This window comes from Mastomys coucha, unplaced genomic scaffold, assembly GCF_008632895.1.
Source record: "Mastomys coucha isolate ucsf_1 unplaced genomic scaffold, UCSF_Mcou_1 pScaffold23, whole genome shotgun sequence".
In the NCBI taxonomy this organism is placed as follows: Eukaryota; Metazoa; Chordata; class Mammalia; order Rodentia; family Muridae; genus Mastomys; species Mastomys coucha.
The window spans coordinates 29,644,655-29,662,734 of record NW_022196906.1 but is presented as its reverse complement, the minus strand read 5'-3'; the positions used below and the strand labels follow the sequence as shown (position 1 = coordinate 29,662,734).

General features: G+C 39.1%; 1 protein-coding gene across 1 annotated transcript; it reads left to right on the top strand.

The window, feature by feature from the left end:
- Nucleotides 1–15,595: 15,595 nt before the first annotated feature.
- On the top strand, nt 15,596–17,844 carry Pate1 (prostate and testis expressed 1). Its single transcript, XM_031344809.1, has 5 exons — nt 15,596–15,647; nt 15,935–15,970; nt 16,561–16,593; nt 16,857–16,979; nt 17,701–17,844. Exons 1-5 carry the CDS (start codon nt 15,596–15,598, stop codon nt 17,832–17,834), a joined length of 378 nt encoding a protein of 125 aa, XP_031200669.1. The 3' UTR covers nt 17,835–17,844.
- Nucleotides 17,845–18,080: the final 236 nt, after the last annotated feature.

The window sequence follows — 18,080 nt, the reverse complement described above, 5'->3', positions numbered from 1 at the left end:
AGCACATCAAAGATACCATCAATCATGATCAAGTAGGATCCATCCCCCAGGATGGAGGGATACTTCAATATATGAAAATCCACCAATGCAATGCACCATATGAAAAAAACTGAAAAGAATCACAAGATCATCTCATTAGATGCTGAAAAGGCCTTTAACAAAATCCAACACTCCTTCATGTTAAAACTATTAGAGAGATCAGGGATACAAGGCACATACCTAAAACATAATAAAAGCAATCTAAAGCAGGTCAGTAACCAACATCAAGCTAAATGGAAAGAAACTTAACAGCAGTCCAACTAAAATCATGGACAATGAAAGTGTGCCCATTCTCTCCCTATCTGTTCAATATAGTACTTGAAGCTCTAGCTAGAGCAATAAGACAACTAAAGGAGACCAAGTGGATGCAGATTGGAAAGGAAGAAGTCAAAGTATCAGTATTTCAGGATCATATGATAGTATACATGTCTCCTAAAATTTTACCAGAGAACTACTACAGCTAATATACTCCTTCTCCAAAGTGGATGGATACAAAATCAACTCAAAGAACTCAGTAGCCCTCCTACATCCAAATTATAAATGGGCTGAGAAAGAAATTAGAGAAACAACATCATTTATGACAGATAGGAATACTATAAAAATATCTTGGTGTAACTTTAACCAAGTAAGTGAAAGATCTATATGACAAGAACTTCAAGTCCCCGAAAAAATGAAATTAAAGAAGATATCAGAAGATTAAAAGATCTCCCATGCTCATAGATCAATAGGATTAATATAGTGAAAATGGCTATCTTACAAAAAGCAATTACAGATTCCCCATTGAAGTTCCAACACAATATTTTTATAGACCTTAAAAGAGAAGTTCTCATATTCACATGGGAAAAAAATAAAAAAACACAGGATAGCAAAAACAATTGTGAACAATAAAAGAACTTCTGGAGGAATTACCATCCCTGACCTCAAGCTGTACTACAGGATGATGGTGATTAAAAAAAGAAAACACATGGTATTGTAACAGAGACAGACAGCTGTATCAGTACAATAGAACCAAAGACTCAGAAATAAACCCACAGACCTATAGACACTGTTTTTTGACATAAAAGCCAAAACCATACAATAGAAAAAGGAGAGCATCTTCATCAAATGGTGCTGGTCTAGCTGGATGTCTTCATGTAGAAGAATGCCAATAGATCCAAATTTATTAGCCTGAACAAAATTCAAATACAAGTGGATCAAGGACTGCAATATAAAACTGGATACACTAAATCTCATAGAACAGAAAGTGGGAAACACCCTTGAATGCATTCATACAGGAGACAATTTCCTGAACAGACTAACAATGCCTTAGGCTCCAAGATCAACAACTGATCAATGGGACCTCATGAATCTTAAAAGCTTCTGTAAGGCAAAGGACCCTGTTAATAGGACAAATCAACAACCTATAGATTGGGAGAGAAATCTTCACTAACCCTACATCTGGCAGAGTGCTAAAATCCAAAATGTATAAAGAACTCAAGAAGTTAAATACCAACAACCCAAATAACCCAATTTAAAAATGGGGCACAGAGCTAAACAGAATTCTCAACAAAGGAATTTCGAATGGCTCAGAAGCACTTAAAGAAATATTCAAAGTCCTTAGTCATCAGGGAAATGCAAATCAAAACAACTCTGAGATTTTACCTTATACCCATAAGAATGACTAAGCTCAAAAACTCAAGTGATACCCTTCTGTCTAGTCCTTTCTGCTGGAACAGACTGCTAGCTAGTTGCTCCCCAGAAGACACCATATCCTGAGGCATCCCAGAAGATCCACTGCACTCAGAGCATTTTGATAAGAACCCTCCCAAAGTCCCACTGCTGCTGCTGGGAGCTCAGTGGACTTGGGGACCCATCACTCCCCAAAACCCCCACCTGCTGAATACCACTCCCCTTCTGCCCAGTCCTTCCTACTGGGACAGACTGTTAGCTAGTCTGCTCAACTGAAGATGCTACATCCTAAGACATCCCAGGGGGTCGACTGCACTCATGGTAACTGACATCACAGCCTGAGGCATCAGGAGATCCTCTGCACACAGGGCAACTGAGCAACAGACACCACAGTCTGAAGAGCTCCTGGAGGCTCTGTGGCAAACAGGGCAACTGACCCAACAGATTGAAAGCCTCCCTGGAGTTCTGCTGCACACAAGAAAACAGAAACCACAATCCATAGACCCCCGGAGAACAGCTTCACAAAGGACAACAGCTTGACTGCTCCTCTGAAGACCCAATAGTCTGAAGGCCTCACAGGAGATCTATTACAGCCAGGACAACAGACCAGCAGCTTCTTTGCCCCTCTAAAGACCACCCCCCAGTTGGAAGGTCCCACAGGTGGTCTGCTACAGCTAGGGCCACAGGTCTACCAAGAGACCTGAAGTAACCCAAGGACAAAAGAGGCAGGCTCCAGACTGAGTCGCCCAGACCAGCAAACACCAGGGATAACCAGATGGCAAGAGGCAAGTGCAAGACCCACTAGGGATAACCAGATGGCAAGAGGCAAGTGCAAGATCATATGCAACAGAAGCCAATATATGTGGGCATCATTATAACTCACTTCTCCCACCACAGCAAGCCCTGAATACACCAACATACCTGAAAATCAGGAAGCTGTGCTTAAAATCCTATCTCATGAAGATAATGGAGTTCTTAAAGGAGAATATAAATAACTCACTGAAAGAAATACAAGAAAACACAGGTAAACAGGTTGAAGGCCTGAAAGAGGAAACAAATAAATCCCTTAAAGAAATACAGGAGCCGGGCGGTGGTGGCGCACGCCTTTAATCCCAGCACTTGGGAGGCAGAGGCAGGCGGATTTCTGAGTTCGAGGCCAGCCTGGTCTACAGAGTGAGTTCCAGGACAGCCAGGGCAACACAGAGAAACCCTGTCTCGAAAAACCAAAAAAAAAAAAAAAAAAAAAAAGAAATACAGGAAAACACAAACAGGTGAAGAAATTGCATAAAGTGGTCCAAGATCTAAAAGTGGAAGTAGAAACAATAAAGGAAACACAAATGGAGGCAAACCTGGAAATGGAAAACCTAGGAAAGAGGTCAGGAATTACAGATATAAGTGTCACCAACAGAATACAGGAAATAGAAGAGAGAATCTCAGGTGTAAAATAATACCATAGAAGAGATTGGCACAACTGTCAAAGAAAATTCAAAACATAAAAAACTCCTAACTCAAAACATCCAGTATTCAGGATACAATGAAAAGGCCAAATCTAATAATTGGAATAGAGAAGAAAGATTCCCAGCTCAAAGGACCAGAAATCAACAAAATTGTAGAAGAAAATTTCCCCAACCTAAAGAAAGAGATGACCATAAAGGTTCAAGAAGCCTATAGAATACCAAATAAATGGGACCAGAAAAGAAAATCCTCTTGTCACATAATAATCAAAACACTAAACACACAGAACAAAAGAAGAATATTGAAAGTTGCAAGGGAAAAGGGCCAAGTAACATACAAAGGTAGACTAATCAGAATTGGTCACTGTGTATGGGATAAATCCCCAGGTGGGACAGTCTCTGGATGGCCTTTCCTTCAGACTCTGCTCTACACTTTATCTCCATATTTACTCCTGTGAGTATTTTGTTTTCCTTCTAAGAAAGACAGAAGCACCCACAGTTTGGCCATTGGACTGAATGTAGGATCCCCAATAGAGGAGGAGTTGAAGGGGTTTGCAACCCCATAGGAAGAAGAATCAACCAACCAGAACCCCCAGACCTCCCAAGGACCAAGCCATCAAACATGAAGTACACATGGCTCCAGCTGCATATATAGTATATGATGGCCTTGTAAGGCATCAATGGGAGGAGAGATCCTTGATCGTATGAAGGCTCTGTAGATTCCCCAGTGTAGGGTAATGGAGGGAGAGGAGGTGGGAGGGGGTGAGTGAGTGGAGGAACACCCTCATAGAAGCAGGGAGAGGGAGGATGGGATAGGGGTTTATAACATTTGAGGTGTAAATAAAAATGTATCCAATTAAAAATAAAAACCTTCTAACCAAAATAAAAAAGCTCAGGGCCAGGTGAATTTAGTGCAGAATTCTACCAGATCATCAAAGAAAACCTGATACCAATTTTCCTCAAATGATTCCATAAAATAGAAACAGGAGGAACACTACCTAACTAGTTCTATGAAGCCCCAATTGTTCTGATACCTAAACCACACAAAGACCCAGCCAAAAAAGAGAACTTCAGACCAATCTCACTTATGTATATGAATGCAAAAATACTCAATAAAATTCTTGAAAACTGAATTCAAGAACACATCGAAAGCATGATTCACCATGATCAAGTAGGCTTCATCCCAGGGATGCAAGGCTGGTTCAATATATGAAAATCCATTAATGTAATCCACTATATAAACAAACTCAAAAAATCACTTAGATGCAGAAAAAGCATTTGACAAAATACAATACCACTTCATGTTAAAAGTAGTGGAGAGATCAGGAATTCAAGACCCATACCTAAATAAAGGCAATTTACTGAAAACCAATAGTTAATATCAAATTAAATGGGGAGATATTTGAGGCAATCCCACTAAAATCAGGAACAAGACAAGTATGCCCACTCTTCCCATATCCATTCAATATAGTACTCAAAGTGATAGCTAGAATAATAAGATGACAAAAAGAGATCAAGGGGATACAAACTGGCAAAGAAGAAATAAAGATATCACTATTTTGCAGATGATATGATAGTACACATAAGCGACCACAAAAATTCTTCCAGAGAACTCCTCCAGCTGATAAACAACTTCAGCAAAGTGGTCGGTTATAAAATTAACTCAGATAAATCTGTAGCCTTCCATTATACAAACAGGCTATGATAGAAATTAGAGAAACAACTCCCTTCAAAATAGCTACAAATAATGCAAAGTATCTTGGAGTAATTCTAACCAAACAAGTGAAAGACCTGTATGGCAATAACTTCAAGTTTCTCAAGAAAGAAATAGAAGATCTCAGAAAATGGAGAGATCTTCAATGTTCGTGGATTGGCAGAATTAATATAGTAAAATGCAATCCCCATAAAAATCCCAACACAATTATTCAAAGACATGGAAAAAGCAATTTTCAAATTCATCTAAAAAGATAAAAACAAAACCCAGAATAGCAAAACCAATTATTAACAATTAAAGAACAGCTTGGGGAATCACCATCCCTTACCTCAAGTTCTACTACAGAGCTATAGTGATAAAAAAAAAAAAACTTGTGTGGTATTGGTACAGAGACAGACAGGTTGATCAATGGAATAGAATTGAAGACCCAGAAATAAAACCACACACTTACGATCACTTGATCTTTGACAAAGAAGCCAAAAATATACAATGGGAAAAAGAAAGCATTTTCAATGAATGGTGTTGTCTGTATGTACAAAAAAAATGAAAATAGACCCATATTTATCACCTTGCATAAAGCTCAAGTCCAAGTGGATTAAGGACCTCAACATAAAACCAGATACACTGAATCTAATAGAAGAGAAAGTGGGAAAGAGCCTTGAACTCATTGGCATTGGGGGAAATTTCCTAAACAGAACTCCAATGGCTCATGTTCTAAGATCAAGAATTGATAAATGGGACCTCAGGAAACTGGAAAGCTTCTGTAAAGCAAAGGACATAATCAATAAGACAAATAGGCAACCTACAGATTGGGGGAAAAATCTTCACTAACCCCACATCTGACAGAGAGCTAATATCCAAAATATATAAAGAACTCAAGAAGCTAACCACCAAAAAAAAAGAAAGAAAAGAAAAGAAAAGGAAAAAAAGAAGAAGAAAATAAAACAATCAAAAAATGGGGTATAGAACTAAACTGAGAATTCACATCAGAGGTATCTCAAATGGCTGAGAAGCACCTAAAGAAATGTTCAAAGTCCTTAGTGATCAGAGAAATGTATTTCAAAACAACCCTGAGGGAAAGGGACCTATCATAACTGTCCTCCAAAAGACCCAACAAGCAGCTGAGTCAGATGCAGATATTTGCACTCAGCCAATGGACAGAAGCTGCTGACCCCTGTTGATGAATTAGGGAAATGCTGGAAGAAGCTGAGGAGGAGGATGGCCCTGTAGGAGGACCAGCAGTCTCAATTATCCTGGATCCCTGAGATCTCTCGAACACTGCACCACCAACCAGGCAGCATACACCTGCTGATATTAGACCTCCAACACATATACAGCATAGTGCTGCAAAGTCTGGGTTCAGTCAGAGAAGATGCACCTAACCTTCAACAGACTGGAGGCCCCAGGGAGTTTAGAGGTCTGGTGGGGTGGAAGGTGGGGAGGTAGGGACATCCTCATGGAGACAGGGAGGCAAGGAGGAAGTATAGGATGTGGAACAGTTGGAGGCTGGACCAGGAGAAGAATATAATCTGGAGTGTAATAAATAAATAAATAAATAAATAAATAAATTTTTAAAAAGAAGAAAAATCTCAAAATTGAAAAAAAAAAAAGTGCTACGGGCCACATCTCTGTTGGGCATACATTTTTAAAATCCTCAATGAAATATTTGCAAACAGAATATAGACATATGTCAAAAAGATTATCCACTATGACCAAATTGGCTCTATCTCTGAAATTCAGGGATGGCACAACATATACAAATGAGTAAATGTAAGAGACAACATAAGTGGATTTAAGAAAAACATCACATGACTGTCTCAATAGATACAGAAAAGGTCTTTGACAAAAATCCAACACCAACATCTTCATGATAAAAGTCCTAGAGAATGTAGGGCTAGCAGAAATATATTTCAACATAATAAAAGCTACCCACAGATGACATTATCCTAAATGAAGAGAAGCTTAAAGCAATCTCACTTTGGTTAGGAACAACAGAGAGAGATTCACTATTTCCACTCCTTTTCAATACTGTGTACAAAACACTAGGTGGGGCAATAAAGCAAGAGAAGAAAACTGAGAGGTTATGAACAGGGAAAGAAATCAAACCATCTCTATTTGCAGATGATATATATACATTAAAAAACCAAAAAAGTCTACCAGAAAACTTCAAGAAATGATAAACAAATCCAACTATGTGGCAGGATACAGAATTAACTTGCACAAATCAATAGCTTTTCTATACACCAACATCAAACAGACAGAAAAAAAGATTGTGGACCCACTCCTACCCACCATAGCCTCAGTCAATATGAGATATCTAGGAATAAACCCAACCAAGAAAATAAAGGACCTCTACAATGAAAACTTCAAGCCTTTGAAGAGGGAGATAGAGACAGCCAATTAAAAGGCATCCCATACTTGTGTATTCATAGAAAAATAACATGAAAATGAACACTTATGAGAAGTTATTTATAGATTCAATGCAATCCCAATCAAAATCCCCATCTTGTTCTTCACAGAAATGGAAAAAAATCTAAAATTCATATGGAACCACAAAAGACCTAGAATGGCCAAAACAATCCTGAAAAACAACAACCAAAAAATAAAAATGCTGAAGAAGTTAGTATTCCAGATCTCAAGATATTTGCAGAGTCTTAGTAATGAAAGAAATATGGCACTTGTACTAAAAACAGACATGCAGACCAATAGAACAAAATTGAAGACTGAAGTATGAGTATGTCTAAATACTGCTACTTAATATTTAACAAATATGATAAAAAGCTGGAAAAATAATACAGTTTCAACAAATGGTGCTAGGAAAACTAGATGTCAACATGCAGAGGAATGACATCAGACCTGTATCTATTACCTTGAAAAAATCCTAACTCCAAATGAATCAAAGTCTTAATATGAAAGGCAAAATCTAAAACACTGAAACTTCTGGAGGAAAACATAGGCAGCATCCTATATGATACAGGTGTAAGAAAGGACTGAAAATGACTTAAATTGCCTAAGAATTAAGGCAACAATAGACAAATGAATTCATAAATATAAAAAGCTTATGTACAACTTAGGGGAAAAAATCAACTGGATGATGATGGAGACCAAAGACTGAAAAAGAATTTTAATAGATATACATCTGTCCAAGGATTAATGCATACAATATATAAAGAACACACAAAAAAAACTATTTTAAAACTGAACCTGAACAGAAAGTTTGCAGAAGAAGAAAAAAAACTGGCTAAGAAAATGGTCATTATTCCTAGTAATTAAACCAATTCTGAGATTTCATCTTATCTGTCAAAATGACAATATCAACAGAAGAACCACCACTAAGTGCTGTCCTGAATCTGGGGAAGAGCAAATCTCATTCACTGTTGGTGGGATTTCATAGTGATGCAGTCACTCTGGAACTCAGTGTGGAGAACTCTCAGAGAACTAACAATAAATATACCATGTGACCCAACTATTCTACTCCTTCACACATGTCCAAAGCATTCAACATCTTACTCCAAAGATACTTGCTCAGCCATGTTCATTGCCACTCTGTTTGCAAGACCTATGTGGAAACAACTTAAATGTTCTTCAAACAATGAATACATAATGAAAATGTATTACATAGACACTATGGAATACTATTCAGCTGTAAAGAAAAATGAAAACATGAAGTTTGCATGTAGATAGATGGAACTCTGAAAAATCATACCAAGTGCAGTAAGTCATACACAGAAAGGCAAATGTTACATGTTTTCTCTTATCTGAAGTTCCTAACTCCAAATTTTCAGATGTGGGAACATAATATACTAGAGGAACCACAGAAACCAGGAAAATAAAAGGGGACCATTGCTGGGGGTGTACTAAAGCAGTATAATCCCTAACTACACTCTAAATATCTGTCCTTATACCCACAGATAAATGCAGTCCTCAGCCCTCATCAAGAAACAGAGACAAATAATCAAAGTGCTCAGCTCCAAGTAATGTATCTATCTACAAACAACTCCTGTATCTAAGGCTCAGAGATCATCGTGGAAGAGGCAATAAGAAGACATAAGGGCCAGAGGGTCAATAGTTTTCTGTGAAATTGTGTCTCCTAGAAGTGTCAGAAGCTCCACACATAAATTCTCACCAACCTGACTGCCTCAATATGAGCTGAACAAGAGCAACAGCAATAGACATGCTAATGTGAGTGTGGGTGAGGGAAAGGCCAGGATGCCTCAGTCCTACACAAAGAACTACAGACATCTAAGGAATGTTGAAAGTAGGGGACACACACACATACACAAACACACACTCCTAATATATGCTCAGTCTGTTTAATGTTTTATATGTTTTGATATATGTTTTCAGAGCCGACCATTTGGTGTTGAATAGTTCATTGGCATTATCCTCCCTCAGAAGGCTACTTCTGCCACATACTATCAGGTATCCAAACTACATCTAAACCAAACCCACATTATAAAGCCATAGGGGTGTCACTGAGTGACAAGAAGTGGGACTGAAAACAGAATAGCAAAAAGGTAAAAAAAAAAAAAAAAAAAGACAGCCAAAACTAAATTTACAACAAAAATTATAAAAGATGCTTCCATTAGACTTACAATATTAATATCGAATATTACAAAAATTTTAGAACTACAGGAACCTAGGTACACGGTGGCAGCCAATCCAAGTGTCACAGAAATAAGGCTAGCCAGAAGAGAGGCTTTGGAGATGCATTCTAGATCTTTCTGTGGGATGGAAAGAGAGATATATATTACAAGAAATTCACTGCCTAGAACTGGGACCATAGCATGGTGATGGGGAACACAGTTAGCATACAGACATTGAGATCGCCATAGCCCTGAGCAAACTAGTTTCACTTTTAGGTAGTGCATCTGAGCATAACATTTGCTTACATAGTTTCTTAGCCTGGGAGGAAAGGATGTATCATCTCATAACCTTGGTCTTTCACAGTTTGGATGCATGCTTTAGTCTTTGGAAGGACAGAGATGTTTTCATGTTTTCATCTTCTTTGGTTTAGCCGTATCTCCTGAATGTTCTCAAGGCTTCTCTCTCAATCTCTACCTACCAGTGAATGCTGAAGAGACCTCTAGTGCTGCTTGTTTGAATGTACCTGTTCCCTCTTCTCGCTTGGTTAAGCCGATTGCCTTTCATCTACTGCCCATCTGGATTTTATCATAAAAATGTCCTCAGTTCAAGGGCCCAAGAAGTGGATGTTCTGGTCCTAACAGCGTGTGCTACATCTCAGCCTGTACCTGAACAATGCCTTGAGGATCTAGGAAGAAATCCAAGCTGAACAAGTTATCAAAAGGGTAACAGGAATAAGAAAAGTCAACAAGATCCAACATAAATGGAAAAATAGATTACAGTTGTTGGTCAGGAATTCAATCACATGAGTGCATCTGTTTTCCACAGACCTAGACCTTTAATAAAATGTCAAAAACAGAATATTTACAAAGCCAAGTTTATTTTTAAATTTCAAAAGAACTACAAGAAGTTGAAAAATAGTTTCTGTGTGCCTTTCATGTGGCTTTCCAAACAGTGCTATCTTCAATCACCATGATGATTTTCTAAAGCAGGAAACATATACAGGAGTACTAACTGTAATTTGAGTATTGTTTTTTTTTGACATATGATTATTTTAGCATCTGCTACTATGAAATTTTATCATTTGTATAATTTGTGTAATATTCTCCAAAAGGAAGGCAAATGCTATTCATCATTGCCAAGAAGGTCTATGGTGTTACAGTGTGGCTTTCCACCCAACTCCAGAGCATGGGTGTGTTTGTCACTCATACAGTTTTGTAGTTCTGAAAATGTTCCACAGGAAGAACCATATACTGCACAATCATTTCAAACTGTACCTTCCATTCTATAAAATATCCTTGTTGAATTTATCAGTTGTTCATTCTCTTTTACTGTTGAGTAATCTTCCATTATATCATCATTCATTTCCCAGTTGACCATTTGAGAAAATTTAATGTTCTTTTCAGATTAGAGTTGTTACAGATAAAGTTTCTATGAGCATTTTTTATAGAATTTTGCATAAATAAGGTTGTTTTGTCCTTCCTATAGGATGAAAATATTATATGGAGTTAAAAAAGAATATTAATCTCTTCATATAAACTACTATATCTTGCCAGTCAAACCTCTTCAGAAATAGAAAAATAGTTACATGGGACATAGATATTAATATGTAGTGTGTAGGTCCTCAAGGTTTGACCTGAGGCCAAAGGACCTCTTGGTAACAGGGTCAGTCCTAAAGTCTGGGGCCAGCCTTGATCTGGGGTCAGTGGACACCTACCTGATCCCAGTACTGACAGAGTCATCCTGATCCTTAAGATGGAAAGTTTAGACTTGGTGTTTGAGCTATAAGAGTTGCTTAATGAAAGGGTTTGGGGGGCCATGTTCTCAGTCCACCTCCCTGCCCTGAGAAGATTCATACTCATCACCTCTTTCCTCTCTCCTCTTTCTTTTCTCCCCTCTCTTTTCCTCTCTCTGATCTTTCCTCTCCACTCTCTTCCCACCCCTTTTCCCTCCATTTGACTTATTCAGAGAACCAATGCTTGCTTTCATTGACTTCTCAAATTTGCTCATTTGTTTTTAACAATGAGTGCATATATGGGGGGATGAAAATATTGTGCTTTTAAAGGCCAGAAAAAGGCATGGGATCTGCCTGAAGCTGGAGTTGCAGGGGGATGTGAGTCTCCCAACCAGGGTTCTGGGAACTGAAATCAGGTCCTTTGTAGGAACAGTATGTGCGTTTAGCCAGCCAACCATTCCTTCTGCCCACAATTGCTTTCCTATTTAATGTTTTGTTTATTGCAGTTCAAATCTCTACTTCTTATCTTGGTTTTTTGGGGTAGGGGCTGGGTTTCAATTGTTTTTGGTTTTCTTGCTTCATAATGCAGAACATAGGTTATTCATATGATATATTTCTTCTTTGATCAAAAAACTTAAAGCTAAAGACTAAAAGACTCTGGAAAGATTCTATTAAGAATGTTAATATGGACACTGAAAGTATAAAAAGGAAACAAATAGAAATTCACAAGATAAATGCTGGCAGGTTGTGCAGGGGTGTCTAGGTGTGGCCTCCCCTTTCTATTGAATTTACCATGGAAAATGATAGAGGAATCCCTCAGTTCTCCTTAGATAATTTAAAAGTTGTTCTCATGTGGCAGCCAAGCTTGTTGATATGCTCTATTGAAAATTTAAAAAATTTCATCTAATCTCTGTTATCATAGGGACAATAAATAAATTATTGGTGATTTTTCACCTTTGGAATGCAGTCCTACCTCCCTAGCCACCTCACTGTCATTAATATCTCCCCTAGTCCTCAGCACAAGGGGGCAGTCTATGCATGTGTGGAGATAATGGCAATTCTGGGGTTCTGAATGGAAAGTACTGGCTAGTCTCATGATAGAAGAAAGTGCATGTGAATGTTCTTCAAAGATACTTGTGTGTCCTTTCTTGGATCAGTATATATTGTTTAGATATTTCCTGTATCCCATATCTTTCATGGATGTAGAGACCTAGTTTCTTTGAGTTCTTCTCATTCAATGCTGTGTTCTTCACTTGCTTGAAGCAATGAGATAGGCCATTTTTATCTGACCACTGATGCTTCATGTCCTGATGAAGAAGAAATTGTTCTTTCCACACTGGAACATTAGTAGGCATCTTGTGGACACTGGTAGATTGCAGGAAGCTGGGGCTTTTTGCACTAGACAACTGGGCTTTTTCTCTTGTTTATTCCCCTTATCACTCAAGCTGTCTCTCCACAGAAGATCTCACCCATCCAGCTCTGTCACTTACCACCATCCTCACTGACCTACTCAACACAGTCTCAATGTGAAAACATTCTCACCACCAATGAAACTATGTGTATATTCTGGGGATTGATTTCGGATCACCGGGCTTGGTGGCAAATGTCTTTACTCACCTACCTTTGTCATAGCCACTTACAGTTTTCTTAGATTCATCTACTACCGTTCTTTTGTTTGTTTGTTTGTTTGTTTGTTTTTTCAGAATAATATTTTTACTGATTCTTTATGAATTTGACATTACACACTTTCACACTCACTTACCAGTCATTTTATGTCTGCCCCCTCCCTGCTCTTGTAACCTCTCCACAAACAGGCAAACAAACAAAATGAAAACAAAACAAGTCCAGTTTGTGATAGATATAGACATAGATATAGATATAGATATAGATATAGATATAGATATAGATATAGATGTAGATGTAGATATAGATATAGATATAGGTATAGATATAGATATAGATATAGATTTACTGGAGCATAGTCACTTACCACCAGCCTCACTGACCTACTCAACACGGTCTCAATGTGAAAACATTCTCACCACCAATGAAAGTAAGTTCTTTGTGTACTTTATGAAGAATAAATGTATTTTTATTATGTGTCTGTGTATGTGCACCAAGATTGTGTGTGTGTGTGTGTGTGTGTGTGTGTGTGTGTGTATGTGCAACTATGAAATTCTAATGGATTCTGAGGGAAGGACAACAATTGTCTTCAAGTTCTTAGCCCAGTTGTGAGACCACCATGTTCCAGTGAATAGTTCCAAACCAACAATGATGCAAATGACCTTGGCTCAACAAAACCAAACAAAAAGACATGAATGAGGGAAAGGAATTTGTAAGAAGGATGTTAGGAGTAATAGTAGCCACAGGGTGGAAAGAGAGGGTTTGTATAGCCAAAGAACAAGTTTAATAAAATATTTTTATTAAAGAATTCTATATTTTGCTTATTTATTTCTGTTTTCTTTTTGCATTTATTGGTTGATTGATTCTGTTGGAGGAAAGAAGAACATATGTGTACTACATTTGTGTTGGGGAACAACTTGCAGGAGTCAGTTCAATCCATTCACCATGTGTATTCTAAGGATTGAATGCAGGTCATCAAGCTTAACAGCAAGCACATTACCCACTGAGTCTTCTCAGCAGTCCCTTGGTTCCATCTTTTACATATGTATGGGATGCCAAAAGAGATGGACACGTTTGTTTCTTTCCACAGTGTGATAATTTATTGGAAAACAATACCATTTAGATGCTATATCACTTTCAATGGCTTTAGTTCACCAAGTACTCCTGATTTCACTTGGCTATTGTCAATCATGGTTTTAGTCTAATATTAATCACTAACACTAACTATCAGATCATGTACTATGCATGATCTGTGTGTGTGTGTGTGTGTGTGTGTGTGTGTGTGTATTTGCATGTGTGACTGTGTCTGTCTCTCTGAGTCTGTGCCTGTATTACAGAAAGGCTATAAAAGGGTTAGAAGGTCTTCAGTGAACAAAGAGGGTGTGCCCTGTAGACAGAAACAAAGAGCTGATGCACACTCAAGAAAAAGTCTCTGTAAGTAACCAGATAAGGAATTATACTAGCCAGGCATAGTAGTACATGTATGTATGTGCACAGAAGTGTTTAAAACATGAACCCTAATTAATCATACTTTAATAGGGTAATAGGTGCTCGCACAAAAACAATCACCCTTCACCTTTTTTTTTTTTTTTTTAGAAACCAGCTAGCTCTTTTGGCACATAATAATCTCCAAACTAGCACGGATAAGTACAACTAGTTCAGATCTCTATTCACTTTGCTACAGAATGTATTTTGCCTATTACAATGCATTTCCTTCCAGTGTCTAGCTTTCTCCCACTTGCTTTTCCTTAAGCCTTGGTGTAGCCCCTCTTGCTTGTTCTCTACAATGACAATGGGGGGAGCTACAATTTCATTTCCACTTGCTGAGAGAAAAAACAGAAGACTAAATTGAGGAATTATACAATAGCTCCTTCAATCTTCCGGTTATACCCTCTACATAAGAGATACACCCAGACACCTCCTTATCAAATCTTGCTTGGTGTCTGGGAAAGCTTATCTCTCTAATAACTGAAGCCTCAATCTGAATCATCAAAAAGGGAAAACATTTTCCTTCTCACCTTTCCTCTTCTACTTTAGTATCTGCCTTCTTCCAAAATGAGTGACAGAAACCCCACTACCTTCATCAGGACTCTGAGTGGGTCTCAGAGCCTGATCTCTCTGCTCTTCTCACCTACATTTATTTTCTTTTTTATGAATGTATGTATTATTTTTTAAGTTTATTATCATTAGTGTTCTTTCTGCATGTATGTCCGTGTGAGAGTCTTGAATCCCCTGGAGATGGAGATACAGATGGTTGTGAACTGTCATATGGGTGCTGGGAATTGAACCTGAGTCCTTTGGAAAAGCAGCTAGTACTTTTAACCACTGAGCCATCTCTCCAGCCCCTCTCACCTCCATTTCTAAGAAGCATGTATTTCATAGGATTCCAAGCCTTCCTGCATTCTAAGTTTTTGTTCTTGTATATTCTCTCAACCTTTACAGGTGTGCTGGTGTAGGTCACTCTGGCCCCTGCTGATCCAATCCTGACCTATTCTGTGTCCTTTCACAGAGAGATATAATGACAAAATTACAGAGCTGGATATCAGAAATCCTGAGAGACATCCTGGAAGAAATCAAACCCAGGACTTTCCCAGTCAGTCTCTCTTCCACCAAGTTACAAAGAAAAGACCTTAGAGTCATTGTTTTTTCTAGGATCAGGGTATGCCTTTCAATGACTTCTCAGTGTCCCACCCCTAATTCTTATTGAAAAAAATCTAGCCTTACCACTGTATAAATAGTGGGGCTTCCTGTCCTAACCTGAACTTTTCCGCCTCCAAAATGTGCAAGCCCCATTTGCTGAGATGCCTCATCTTACTCTGCTATTTGAAAAGTGAGTCATGAGAATTACCAGTTTTTGAGCTGTGTCCAGAATCCAGGAATGTGTGAGAACTCCCATGATAAAGGCGAGCCTTCACAGCTCAGCAGAAAAAGCAGCTCCTGTGTGCCATGTTTCCTGCCAACACACAGTATCAGGTTGTTCAGTGAGCTCAACCAATGGTCAACAGAGGAAGTAGATGGCTTGCCAACAGATGAGTGATTCCTAGAAGCTGTAAAGTGGGAGTTGGCAAATTATACTCTGCAGAGAGTATGAATTTTACCTTTTTGTTTTTTCAACAGTTTTCTCTGGGTCACTTCCAGGTGGTGCTAACAAATGTGAGTAGAAATGGATGTGAGAAATGGGTATGAAGATGGGAGAATTGAGGCTGAGCAGAGTGCGGTGGGCACTGGCAGCTAAAAGTAACCCACAATTAGATAGAATTCACAGTGGTAGCTGCCTTTAGGGCTAACAAAGAAGCAGAGCAGAAACTGGTCTTCCTGAGGGCAAGAACAAGAGACCAGAGAAGCGGAATGTGGGGTTCCCAGAAACCAGCTGGCCAAATCTAAGGTAGCAACCTCCTGAATTGCAGAGGTCTGTTCTCACTGTCAGATCCCAGCTGAGACCATCATGGAGGTTTAACTGAAGGAAGAAAATGAAATTACAACCATGAGTATCTGTTCCCTTCCTTCTGGTCTATACTACATCCCTTAGGGGTGGGAAGAAGAATCTCAGAGGCCCGAAAGAGATGGAGAGGATAAAAGAAAAAAAAGTGGGACAGGATGACATAAGCAGTTTTAGGGTGATTTAAAAAGCCTCAAAAAACTCCAAGATGGAGGCAAAATGAGCCCTGTGGAAAGAGGGGTGCAAAGGGAGGGTAAATCTTAGGCAGGACTGCAAGTTTGTTCTCTTTCTCTCACCTGAACAGTTGGTAAAGTACTGGTTCATGAAAATAACAATGGTAAGTACAAAGAGCCCTCGCCTGACCATCTTGGCATTGATATGTTTCTCTTTTCCTTGTGTCTTCCCCTTTCTATCCCTGCCCATCTTCTAAGCTGAGACTTCTGGGACCATAAACTCCTACCAACCTTTTGGTTTTACTCATTCTAGTGCTTTGATGGGTATTGGGGTAGGGGACACTCCTTGCTGTAAGCAGGCTTCACCCTTGAAATGGGGGATGGGCTTTTCCCGGTAGTATCCTCTTCTCTCATGTCTCTCTTCAAGTTGTGGAAATTGTGCAGTGCAGGATGTGCCACCTCCAGTTCCCTGGAGAAAATTGCACTAGAGGAAGAGGACTATGTACTGCAACAGCAGAAGAGGCCTGTATGGCTGGGAAGATCTTCAAAAGTGAGTGGTGGGATAAAGAAGCAAAAACAGGGAAGAGAAAGCAGGACAAGTGGGCCCTGGTGGAGGGGGGTAAGTGAAGGAACTTCCGGTTACTGTAGACAGCCTCACCCCTGAAGTAGCTGGTAATACCCATGATGACCATGATAAAGTCAGAAATGGAAGTGGCTGCTGAAGCACGGGTGACATTCAAGGCAACATTAAAAATCCTGGAGAGAACAGGGGTGGGAGTGGGGTCAAATGCAGAAGATACAGAGATAATACTCACCCTCTGGAGACCAGCTGGTTGGTAATAAAAGTTGCTCTCTGTATCTGATCAAGGTTTTGCATGAACGGCCCCATGCTATGAAAACAAAAGGGCTAGTGTCAGGAATATGTACTGGTTACATCTCCTTATGAATAAGATTACATGCCATTTCTCTAGTTTCCTACCCTCAGTGATATCCAAGCGTTGAGATTTTACAGTAGAAACTCTCACTGTGGTAATCCCTGATGCACTTAAGCTACTATAATAACCCTCCTACCTCCAGCAAAACCTTAAAACTGTTCCACCATTTCTTTTCTTTTGGGTAGCCTCCAACTTCCAATGCCTTCCAATCCTTCACATCTGAATAATGGAGTATGAACTCCACATGGTGATTTTTGTATGCCAGAGTGGGTTGGGGAGAAGTAGATTTGCAGAGTCCTCTTCTAGGCTTGCTGATCTGTTCCTCTTCTTCTGCAGAGGATGGTACCATGTGGTTAAAGTTCATGGGCTGCTTAAAGAACTGTGCTAATGTGAAAAAGATAAAATGGGGCTCCTATCTGGTGGACTTCAGGTGCTGCCGGGGCCAGGACCTGTGCAATGAAAAGTTTTAAATGTCTCTATTATCTGTGTTCTAATATGTGGGTGATGAGATGGCCACTCCACAATGGCCTCCTGAGGATAACCCTGCAGAAAAGGACTGCAGACACATGGCTCTGCCTTCTACATGTCAGAGGAAAAATACACTTTTTCTAAAGTCGCTTCCTGTTTCAAAACCAATAAAAAGTGAATAAATAAAACATTTTACCAATATCAGCACATGCTTGGGTGTCTGGTAAACCTAGTATGGCTAGGTTTAA